At 39.4% G+C, this 11845-nt stretch overlaps 1 protein-coding gene across 1 annotated transcript in view; it reads right to left on the bottom strand.

The window, feature by feature from the left end:
• PRKDC (protein kinase, DNA-activated, catalytic subunit) overlaps positions 1-11845 on the bottom strand; it is a 550241-nt gene that overhangs the window by 468798 nt on the left and 69598 nt on the right. The window contains exons 8-10 of the mRNA XM_007949066.1: positions 4708-4763; positions 4592-4622; positions 3793-3950 (exon numbers count right to left, since the gene is read on the bottom strand). Coding sequence (XP_007947257.1) covers positions 3793-3950; positions 4592-4622; positions 4708-4763 — 245 coding nt within the window. The remainder of the gene's footprint in view (positions 1-3792; positions 3951-4591; positions 4623-4707; positions 4764-11845) is intronic.

The raw sequence follows: 11845 nt of genomic DNA, 5'->3' as shown, positions 1-11845 counted from the left end.
TGTGGTCAATGTCATGAGACAAAGTATATGTGAACTGCTGTATGGAAAGTGAATTTGCTCTGTAAATCTTCACCCAAATCACAATAAATTAAAAAAGAAAAAATGGAAGAAAGTAAGACAATAACATTAAACATAGAAAAAGAACTAAGGGAAAACATACACAAAGAGATAAAAGGAAAACAATACAAGAACAAATGAGCATCCAATAAAACAGATAGGACAACTGAAATGGACAATAACTGAAACGAGAAACACAATAAAGAACTTATCAAGTTAGATACTTATCTAGTTAAATACTTATCTAGTTCGGATTCTTAAAATTATAAAGGCATTAATGGTAATGGAAAAATCACATGGATTAAGTATAGAGTTCACAGCCAATTACTGTCATTGCTGTAAGTTACATATATAAAACACTGAATTTGCAAAAGTTTTGTGATAGATTTATTTATGACAATGATAAAGTTAAAAAAAAATAGTAGCTGCTGAGGCTTTTTATGCACAACCAAACACCTCATGGGATTTGGCTCCTTGGTTTAGAGGTTTAGGGTCATGATTTCATGGGGCATTGCAGCTAAATGGCCTAATAATATATTTAGTGCTTCTGTCCTACCTCCTAGTTTGCTGCATAAAGCCTGGGGTCTTAAACTTTGCAAGTGGTCATTGAAGGCACAACAATTCACTGGAAGCAATAGAGGAAGTAAAGTCAGGAGTTTGGGAGGATATGGAATGTGTGGCTAATTGCCTCTGTGAACAACTACTTCCTGTGCCATGATACCAAAAGAAATAGATGGTGCCCAAGTACTATTACTGAACATTTTGATCCAAGATTCCACAGAAGAATCCTGATCAAAGGAGGGAAAATGCAGAACAGAATTTCAAATTCTCATGGAAACCAGACTTCCTGTAGCCATGAAGGTTAGATGAACCTCTGAAACTACTGCTCTGAGATAATCTTTCAACCTTAAACCAAGGTCTAGCCCCTGAAGTCCTCTTAAAAACCAACAAAAGTTTTGCTTAACTAGTAAAAAAAATGTTTGCCTTGAGCATTAGGCTCTTTTAAGAACTATCTTCATAGGATTCAAATTGACAACAGCAACTCGAAAAATTAGATAGGAAATTTAGGGAGCAGTAAGCTATGTTAATGTTGGAAAAACAACTCAGAAAATGAGGATGAGAATGGTTGCACAATTCAAGGAATGTAATTAATACCTCTAAATTCTATATGTATGGTATGTTTTGCTGTATATATTCACAATGAAATGAAATTTAGGAAAGATAAAAAGACTACAGCCAAGAAAAGCCCATGGTGCAGTTCTACTCTGTAACACACAGGGTCTCCATCAACTGGAAGTAACTTGATGGCAACAGGTTTGGTTTTGGTTGAGTCGTCTCTGACTCATGATGTCCGCATGTGTGTCAGAGTAGAACTGTGCTCCACAGGGATTTTAATAGCTGATTTTTCACAAGTAAATCACCAGGCCTTTCTACACAGTGCTGATGGGTGGACTAGAACCTCAAATTTTTCTGTTAGCAGCCAAGTACATTAACCATTTGTGCTACTCATTAAATCTAATTTCTATTAAGAATAGGAGAGGAAGTCTGCAATTAAATTCTCTAGCAATAACCTCCAGTAATATATCAGACAGTGTTTCACTTCTATTCACAAGGTTTTCACTGGCCAATTCTGTGAGAAGTAGATGGCCCCTTCCTTCTTCCAAGTCTGTCTTAATCTGGAAGCTAAGCTAGTCAACACATCAGACGATGAATCGCACTGGGCAAATCTGCCACAAAAGACCTCTTACAAGTGATGAGGAGCAAAGATGTCTCCTTGAAGACTAAGGTGTGCCTAACCCAAACCATGGCATTTTCAATTGCCTCATATGCATATGAGAGCTGGACAATGAATAAGGAAGATCAAAGAAGAGTCGATGCTTTTGAGTTGTGTTGCTGGCGAAGAATACTGAAAATACCATGGACTTCCAGAAGTATGAACAAATCTGTTCTGGAAGAAGTGCAGCTGGGATGCTTCTCAGAACTGAGACTCACCTGTTGTTGTTGTTGTTATTTGCCATCGAGTCGGCCCGACTCATAGCGACCCCTCCTTGGGTTTCCGAGGCAGTATCACTACGGAAGTAGGAATGCCCAACCTTCCTTCTGAGGAGTGGACTCACCTACTTTGGTAATATTTTCAGAAGGGACCATTCTCTGTAGAAGGTTATCATGCTTGATAAAGTGGAGGGTCAATGAAAAAGGGGAAGGCCCTCAACAACATGGATTGACATGGTGGCTACAATGACGGGCACAGGTATAGCAAGAATTGTGAGGCTGGCACAGGACCGGGTTGTGTTTCATTCTGTTGTACAAAGGGTCACTACGAGTCGAGACAACTCAATGGCACCTAACACCACCACCACCAATAACCTGGAATGCAGATCAATGTTCTACGTATCTAAGCACAGAGGGAAGACTACAGGACAATGAGACACTCATCCTCCTGCTGTTCCAGCTGACAAGAGTCTGTGCCTGCACTCTGCAGTACCATCCCTTCACTATGCCACGAGACTCTCCATGATACTTTTCAAAGAATAAGTCAAAAAAGGGCTACAAAAGACAGGTGGAGTCCAGAGCCAAGATCTGCCATACAAATCCCTTTTTGCCAACAAGTATGCAGATTAGTAACAAAGCCTGAAAATCCACCTACTATGAGATTTATTTGAGCAAATGTTTATTGAGATACAAAAATATTTCCATGAATTAGTAAAAAAAAAAAAATTTCTCCTTTATTTTCCTTAACAACCAAGATTTGTCAAATTAAGCAGAACAGAAGTTGTTAATAAGGGAGACAGGAAGAAGAGGTCATCATAATGCTCAGAATAATTTGGGAGCAAGAGCAAACCTTATGGAAAGGGGCAGGACAGCAAGAGATGTTAGGAAGCTGTGAGGGGCAGGATGAAATGGGGAGATCCAAGGACAAAGAGAATCAATTCTGCATTTTTGTTGGAGTTGGGCCCACACTAAGAAAAAGGATGGCAACTTCTCTCTCCCCTCCCTCCTGTACATTCTGGCCCTGATTCTCAGGCCAATACCATTTATGCCACAGTTCAGATTGTTCACGGACTAGTGAATTTAACTATGATCTACCCATCAAACAAAACTCTTGCTATGGATCTTCAGTATGTACTATCAGAGTCAACCGAAGCAGTTCAATCCCCATGCCCTGAGCCAGTACAGCAAGTATTTTCAGAAACCTTTAGGTTTCTTTCAGCTTTCCTTGCCAAATGTAACATGTTTCCATACTTGTAGGCTCTAATCTTGACCAAATCCCACCTAGATGGAAATCAAACAAGGACAAACAAGCTCTCCCTGCTCTGGAAGGGATTTGAAACAGGCATCTTGTCTTAATCTGATAGCTCCTACACCTACAGTGACTTGAGGCTCCTCATCCCACCTGGCTGCCCATCCAACTCTGGCCACCTCAGCTCTGGCTCACAGGAGCTGCAGACCACCCTGCCTTTCCCCCATTCTCCTCACCCCACTTCCTTTGTCCAAGAGATTCTGCCTTCACCTTGGCTCTGAGGTCCTGTACCTACTCTGGAATCTTCCTAGCTTTCTTTCAGTGCTGCTGCCACCCCGACAGCTGATCAATAATAAAGCCCTTTAAAAAAAAAAAAAAATACTACAATGTTAATGGATCAAGTTATTTGTATCATTCAAATGGGTATGTACAAGATTGGAATTTATGTTTTTTGTGGAAAAGATACTTTTAAATGAGTGCTGAACTTACATTACCTGTTTCAGAAAGGCCTCCAAGGCTGCATGTGCACCTTTCTTCACCTCTACATTGGTATGGCCACACCATTTAGATAGCACTTCAAATAAAGACATGTAGTTGTCCAGAAGGCAGGTGCTGAACTGGGACGCATGCAGGGCAAACAAGTGCAAACCAGCTGCAATGGCAAAGCCTTCATATTTAAAATAAGACAACAGAAGCCAGAACAAAGAACTGAGAAAGCTCTCAGTACATGTCAAAATTCAAGCTGCATTCATGGCAATCTAATATCACTACAAATACCAAAAGGAATTCAATGGAAGTACTGACACCACCAGTCTCCACTTGAACTGAAAGTGGCTAAAGAACACCAAACTGAGGTGCAGAAGTAAGATAGGGATTTATTTACACAAAGAGGTACTAAATTTCTTTAAAAAATCATTTAACTCAACTTCAGAGGGCAATGAGTTTATGTTAAGGGAGAAGGAATAATTTAGATAAAGAGTGTAAGAATAGTTGCATAATTCAAAGAATGTAATTAATGTCACTGAATTGCAGATGTAGAAACTGATGAATAGCTGTTTCTTTTGCTCTTATATTCTCAACAGAAACAAAATAATTTTTAAAAAAAAATCATTTAACCTAAATGTGACTATCTCCACCACTTTTGTGCTTCCAAAAGCTTCCCTGTAAATATTTGTGTGTAAAAATCACAGATGATAGCATATTTACTTTCACTTCATTTACTTTCACTTCATTTAAATGAAAGTCAACTTTTGTAATCAAAGAAGTTACATTTCATTAAGTAGAGAATCATACCTGAAGGCACAGCATATCTCTTCAGGTCAATCTATTTTAGAAAAAAAATTTTCACCATCAATGTTTGATCATCACAAGTCTCAAATGTATAAGAATTAGAGTAATATTCACCCTACCTGAGGACGAATTGCCTTTAGTGAAAAATCAAAAATTTCTCTTGAAGTCTGGGGATCTAAAAAAGTAACAAACATAAGCTTCTGTTATAAATCATAACAAAAGTATCATTTGAAACCCAAACAGCTTTACAACTTGCAGTAACTTCGTATCTTTATTAACCCCAAAAAGCCCTTGTAAATTCAGGAGTGATATCTTACAGCATTTCCATCAGTCAGCAAGTTGCAAGGGTTACTGCTGTAGAAAAGCAGAAAGAACAACTGGAATAACAAACACAAGGGTCTAAATTCCAATCCATCATTTACAAGCTCTGTTAGGTAATCTTCCAAAATTTTAGTTTTCTTCTGTAAGAAGTATTCTTTTGTAAAGAGGGACAGTATATACCTTGTTTCAAGGACTAAATGAAATAACTCACTCAAAGCTGAACACATTTTTTTACTTCTAAATGTTCTCACATATGTACCAAGTTATTATGGGAATTGCAAAGACAAATAAAATACTATGAGATTCTTATAGAACCTTGCCTGATTTACAATATAGTTTATAAGATAACTGTCTCCCACCAGATCGTTTATTGCCAACTACATAGAAATCATGCTTTTTTCACCACTCAAACCTCTGACCTTAAATAGTGACTTACAAATAGAAGTTCAACCACTGTGTGCTTTGATTGCGGGACTGATACATTTTGAAGGCAGAGGCCACATGACTTTCTGACTGGAGGAAGAATGGGATCAAGAGAGGATTTAAGAAAAAAGAAACATCAGCATATTTATAGGACAATGCCACGATAAAAAGAAAAAATACTTTAGAATTCAATACAAGGAGAGATTTCTTCTGGCTGTGAATGTTCAAGAAAGGCTTTACAGAAATGGTAGCATATGAGCTGGGCCTAAAAGCATAGGCAGGGATTACAAAGTTGTTGTTCTAATAGAAAGTAACGGTGTAAATACAAAGAGGCAGATACAGAAGCACTAGGCAATGCTCAGTGCCCCAGGTGGTCTGGACAAGTGGAAGAGGAACCACAGGGGTAGGAAGTCAGGCAGAAGAGAAAAGGCTTCCAGTGGCAGAAATGGTACTGTCTTCTTGAAGACTCTGCCTCCCACTGTCCATTCTCCTGCACTGACCTCACCCTCTCTGGTGCCCTGCTCCTATACAAGCGTGCTCTTTTATCTGTTTCTACAAACCTCCTGAGGTAGTTAATTTTGTCAACTTGGCTGGGCCTGGTTGAGTGGCTGGGTAGTTATTCCCCATGATGAGACTGGCAATCAACTCCATAGTGGGATCTACCTAAAGCAGCAGAGTAGCTGCCTTTGGGATGTGGTCTGCTTCCTGTATATAAAGCAGAAGCCTTGGGAATGGTCTCCAGCTTATGGCACACTTGGACCCTGCCTATAGCCATATCATTGTTCAGCAGCATGCTATGCTCTGCTGACCTTGGGACTTAAAATGGACTTAACTTAATGGCCTGCCGTGTGGTTTGGTAACAGCAGGACTGTGCCTTTTTACTGGTCAACCTCGAGCTTGTCAGCCTCAGCAGCCAGCAGCTGTCTGAGTGAAGAAAAGCCTCTAGCTCCAGTGGGCCAGGAGCAGGAGGCAGAGCTGGACCCCAAGGTTGAGGGGCTTTCACCCAGACCCTAGAGCCTGGCACTTTGAACTTGGACTTAAAGCCTCCAAATTATAAGAATAAACTCCTGTTTGTTAAGGCCATCCCATTTGTGACATATTCTTGTCAGAGATACACTAGGTAATCAGAACACCTCCCTACTCCACATCTCTCATCAGCTACATGTTGTTTCCTTGCTTTCCTGTGCTGTAAGATTTTTCTAAAGGGTTTTCTTCAGATAGCCTCCATCTACTCCTTTCTGTTCATCATTTCTTCTTAACTCTTAAGAGTTATTATCATCTCTTGATAACTCTTAAGTTTCTTTGTCGAGCTTCTCCTTGTTGAGATGCAAAACCTCCTCCTCTCCCCTCACTCAGAGTTCTCTTGAAGCAAGACAGCACTATATCTCTCCTCAAAATGGTCTTTTCTTAGACTGTTTGAATTGTGTCCCCCAAAAAAGAGGCGCTGAATTCCTATAACTGACATGGTGACTTTGTTGGGGGACACAATCTTTGTTTGCAGAGGGTAACAGTTAAGTTAAATAAGATTATACTGGAACATAATGGTCTCTAATCCTAATCCCTTCTGAGTGGTGCCTTATAAAGAAAGGGTCAACCACAGGAAAATGACGGATACATTTACAAGCCAAAGAACGCCAAGAAACACCTAGGGCTGCCAGAAGCTGAAAGAGGCAAGAAAGAATCTTCCCCTCGAACCAACAGAGAAAGACCATCACTCTGCCACATCCTGAATTCAGACTTCAAGCCTCTAGAATTGTGAGATAATAAAATTCTATTCTTCAAAGCCCCACTTTATGATGTTTTGTTATGGCAGCCTTACGTAACTAAGACAGGCCCTCTGCCTATCCTATCTGTACTTGCTCCCTAGGTAGTCACTAATACTCACAGCTTTAAATACTATGCAGACGCTGAAGATTTACAAATTTTTATCTCAGGTTCTAATTTCTCCTGCAAGATCCAGTCTTGCAGATTAAACAAACATCTAAACTTGGATGACTCATATACATCTCAGACTAAACATGTCCAAAACAAAAAGGATGAGTTTTGGCCTGAAACTTGGTCCTCCCCAATCCTACCCAGTTTAATAATCAGTCACATAAACTTCATTTACTAAAGCTTCACATTCAAGAGCAGATTTTCTCAATCATACCACTAAAAGATACCTCAATTCCATCTAAAGCATACCTCAAACCCACAAGAGTCAGACTGACCTTTTTAAAACATCAACTAGTCCATGTCAATCCCTTACTAAAAACTCATTGCATCCCATTGCTCTTGAACATGACACTCCAGGTCATACGCCCTTCATAAGCCAACCCCTGCTTACTTGCCCAGTCTTACCTCTCTGCCTTGCTGTTTGCTCCCTAAGTCCCAGATACACCTGCTCCCTGTGTATAACTGACTACCCCATGTTCTTCAAGCTGAGGTCATGCACCTGCCTCGAATGCTTCTCCCCAGCCAGCTCCTTCTCACCTTGTGAGCTACTCAGGAAGCACCAGCTGGCTATGTGGTCCTCTACCTCCCCACACTGCTATTCCCGTTCACTACACACAGAGTGCTCCTTCACTGGACCCTGGCATTGATAATAGCTTCTTTATTTGTTTACTGTCTACCTCCTCTACTATATACCTCATGATGTAAGAACTTAGTAATTGTGATCACTGACTCTAATACCTAATTCACTCTTTAGATAGTAGGCACCAAAGATGTATTTATTATATGAAGGAATCCATTAATTAATTTATAGTGCTTAAATTCTCATTACCACATTATCATGGCATGACAGAAAAATTATAAATTTTAGAGCCAGACCAGGGCTTAACTCCCAGACAACACTAGTTATATTAGTTTCCTGAGGAGGTCCAATGATATACTGGTTAAAGCATTTGACTTCTAACCAAAAGGTAGGTGGTTTTAACTCACCAACTGCTCCACAGAAGAAAGATGAAGCAGTCTGGATTTACAGCCAGGAAATCCTATGAGGTAGTTCTACTCTGTCCTATAGGGTTGCTATGAGTCAGAATCGACTCAAAAGCAGTTAGTTTTTGGTTTTGCATTAGTTTCCTAGGACCACTGTAACAAATTACCAGAACTTATACCTTAAATCAACACAAATACATTATCTTATAGTTCTAGAGATCAATATCTGAAATGGTGCTCAGAGCTAAATGTGTCAGCAGGGCTGCATTTCTGTCTGGAAGCTCTAAGGGAAGAATCTATTTCTTTGCCCTTTCCAGATTCAAGAGGCTACCTGTATGCCTTGGCCCATGGCTTTCCATCCTCAACTTCAAAGCCAAGAACAGCAGGTAAGTCTTCCTCACATCACATCTCTACACCACTGGCTCTTCTTCCTCCCTCTTTCACTTATAAGGACCCTGTGATAACACTGGGCCCACCTGGATAATCCAGGACAATTTCCCCATCTTAAAGTCAGCTAAATTATAACTTTAATTCCATCTTCTACATTAACTCTCCATTGCCAAGTAATATAGTCACAGATTTCAGGGATGAATATAGACATTTTGGGCCACTATACTGCTACCACACTAATTGTGTGACTTTATGTAATTTACTTATCTTTGTTCCAGTTTTCTAAGCAATAAAACCAATATATTATTCACTGTTATAAAGTACTTACAAGAACTTTCCTTGCAAAGTGTCTAGACTAGTCCTTAGCACAAGGCAAATGATCAATAAGTGTTATTATGTTCCTTGAACAATATATATTCAATGAGTAGCAACTTATATGTCAAGCAAATATAAAGATTAATAAACAACATTACCTGCCAGCTGAATCAAGCAGCACAAATAAATATGTAACCTGGTAAATTAAAAATACCACAAAGGAATTCAGAGTCCATAAATAAACCCACACATCTATGCTCAACTGATTTTTTATGATATTGCTAAATCCATTCAAAGGGGAAAAAAGAGTCTACTCAATAAATGGTATGGGGAAAACTGGATTTCCAAATGTAGAAAACTGAAACAGGATCCATGCATCATACCATAAACACACAATGAAAATTCAAAGTGGATTAAGAACATAATGTGCAAACTCAAACCAGAAAATTCTTAGAAGAAAAAGCACAGGCAACTCTCATGCCTACCTTTCAACATTATCTAATATAATGCCTAAAGCATTTGACTACTAACCAGAAAGTTGGCCGTTCAAACCCACCAGCTGCTCCACAGAAGAAAGATGGGGCAAAATCTACCTCCATAAAGGCTTACCACCTCAGAAACTCAGTGGAGGTCACAATGAGTCAGAATTAACTCGATGCCAGTGAGTTTAATATAATAACAAAACCTTATCTAATAACAAAAGCACAAACAGCATAAGACAAAATAAGTAAATGGGACCTCATAAAAATTAAAAACTTTTCTCATCAAGACTTTACCAAAAGGTGAAAAGAAGTTACCATCTTCAGAAACCATGTATCTGATAAGAATCTAATAACCAAACTACATATCCTTCCTTCTCACTGCCATTGAGTTGAGCCCAACTCATAGTGACCCTTCCTTGGGTTTCCGAGGCAGTATCACTACAGAAGGAGATTGCCCAACCTTCCTTCCGAGGAGTGGCTGATGGGTTTGAACCACAAGCCTTCTGGTTAGCAGGCAAATGCCTTAGGCACTACGCCACCAGAGCTCCCCAAAATAGATATCAAACTTCAAAACTTTAACAACAAAAAGACAACCCAATTATAAAATGGACAAAGGACCTGAATACACATTTCACCAAAGACAACATTCAAATGGCCACCAAACACATAAAAAGATGCTCAGGGTCATTAATCATCAGAGATTTGCAAATCAAAAACACAATGAATACCATTTCCCGCCCACTTGGATGGCCAAGATTATAAGAAAAAAGAAAATAACAAATGTTAGTACGGTTGTGGGGAAACTAGAACCCTTACCTATTCCTGGTGGAAAGACAAAATGACATAGTCAAGGTGGAAAACAGCCTGGTGTTTCCACAAAAAACTAAAAATAGAACTGCCATATGACCTAGCAATTCCATTCCTATGTATATACCCAAATGACCTGAAAGCAGAAAAGTTGTTTACCAATGTTCACTGCAGTAGTATTCACATTAGCCAAAAGGTAGAAAAAAACCTAAGTGCCTATCAACAGATGAAGGGATAAACAAAATGTGATACATACATGCAATTGAAAACTACTCAGCCAGTAGGAGAAATGAAGTCTTGATACATACTACAGTATGGACGAAGCTTGAAGACATTATGCCAAGCAAAATAAGCTAATCACAAAAGGACAAATATTGTATTACCTCATTTTTATACAAAAGACAAAAAAAAAAAAAAAAAAAAACCTTGTCTAGAGCAAAGAAGAATGAAGAAAAGCAAAGATTCATGGAAATAATTAGTCCTAGTGACTGGTACACCATGAGATCCACAGCCTATACGACTATAAGACCAGAAGAACTAGATAGTGCCCAGCTACTACTGTTAACCACTTGGAGGGGGATCTATGTAGGAGATCCTGGATAGAGAGGGAGAACAGTGTGGAACAAAACTCAAAATCATTTGAATAAAAAAAAAAAAAAACAGGGCACGAAGTTTGCTGGTCTGATAGAGCCTGGTGGAACCACTGAGACTTTGGCCCCTAGCTGCCCTACAGGTCTGGAATTGAACCCACACCTGTGGCTTCCAGCCAAACAAAAGACAGGCATATGAGGTGAACATTTACCTGAGGTAGATATACTCCTTGGAGAGAAAAATCATGGGAGAAGAAAGGGCTGTTTATGCACATGGAGACAGCTCAGGGAGGCAGGAGTGCACGGAGGGATGGACACAGGAAAGAGGTAGCTATCAGGAGGAAGTGGGAGGGGAGTTGTTGCATTGATGTAAATCGTAGTCAATGTCATGAGACAAAGGGTATGTGAACTGCTGTATGAAACTGAATTTGCTCTGTAAACTTTCACCCAAATCACAATTAAAAAAAAAAAAAAAAGGTAAATATATGGAGAACAAAGTTAATTAGTGGTTACCAGGGATGGGAAGGAGAAGAGAAAGAGATATTATCGGTAATTGAAAAATCACATTGATTAAGCATAGGGTTCACAGCCAATTACTGTCAATGCTGTAAGTTGCACACCTGTAAAAAGTTGAATTTGCCAAAGTTGTGTGATAGATATATTTACAACAATGACAAAAAAAAGTAGTTGCTAAGGCTTTTTATGTAAAACCCAACTCCTCATGGGATTTGGTTCCTTAGTTTGGAGGTTTAGGGTTATGGTTTTACAAGACATCCCAGCTAAATGGCCTAACAAAGTATTTAATGCTCCTGTTCTACCTCCCCCCTTTTTGTTTTGGGTTAGTGCCTGGTATGTTATAAGCTTGCAAATGGCACAAACAATTAGTCTCTACTCACTTGGAGCAACAAAAGGATAGTCAGGGAGGCGGGGCAAGATGGCGGACTAGGCAGAAGGATTGCACAGACCCTCTTCAACAAAGAAAAGGGAAACCAATTAACACAGACACAGAA

This window comes from Orycteropus afer, unplaced genomic scaffold, assembly GCF_000298275.1.
Source record: "Orycteropus afer afer isolate SDZICR_OR568_19922 unplaced genomic scaffold, OryAfe1.0 scaffold00236, whole genome shotgun sequence".
In the NCBI taxonomy this organism is placed as follows: Eukaryota; Metazoa; Chordata; class Mammalia; order Tubulidentata; family Orycteropodidae; genus Orycteropus; species Orycteropus afer.
The sequence above is the reverse complement of the archived record's forward strand: the minus strand, read 5'-3'. Positions and strand labels throughout refer to the sequence as shown.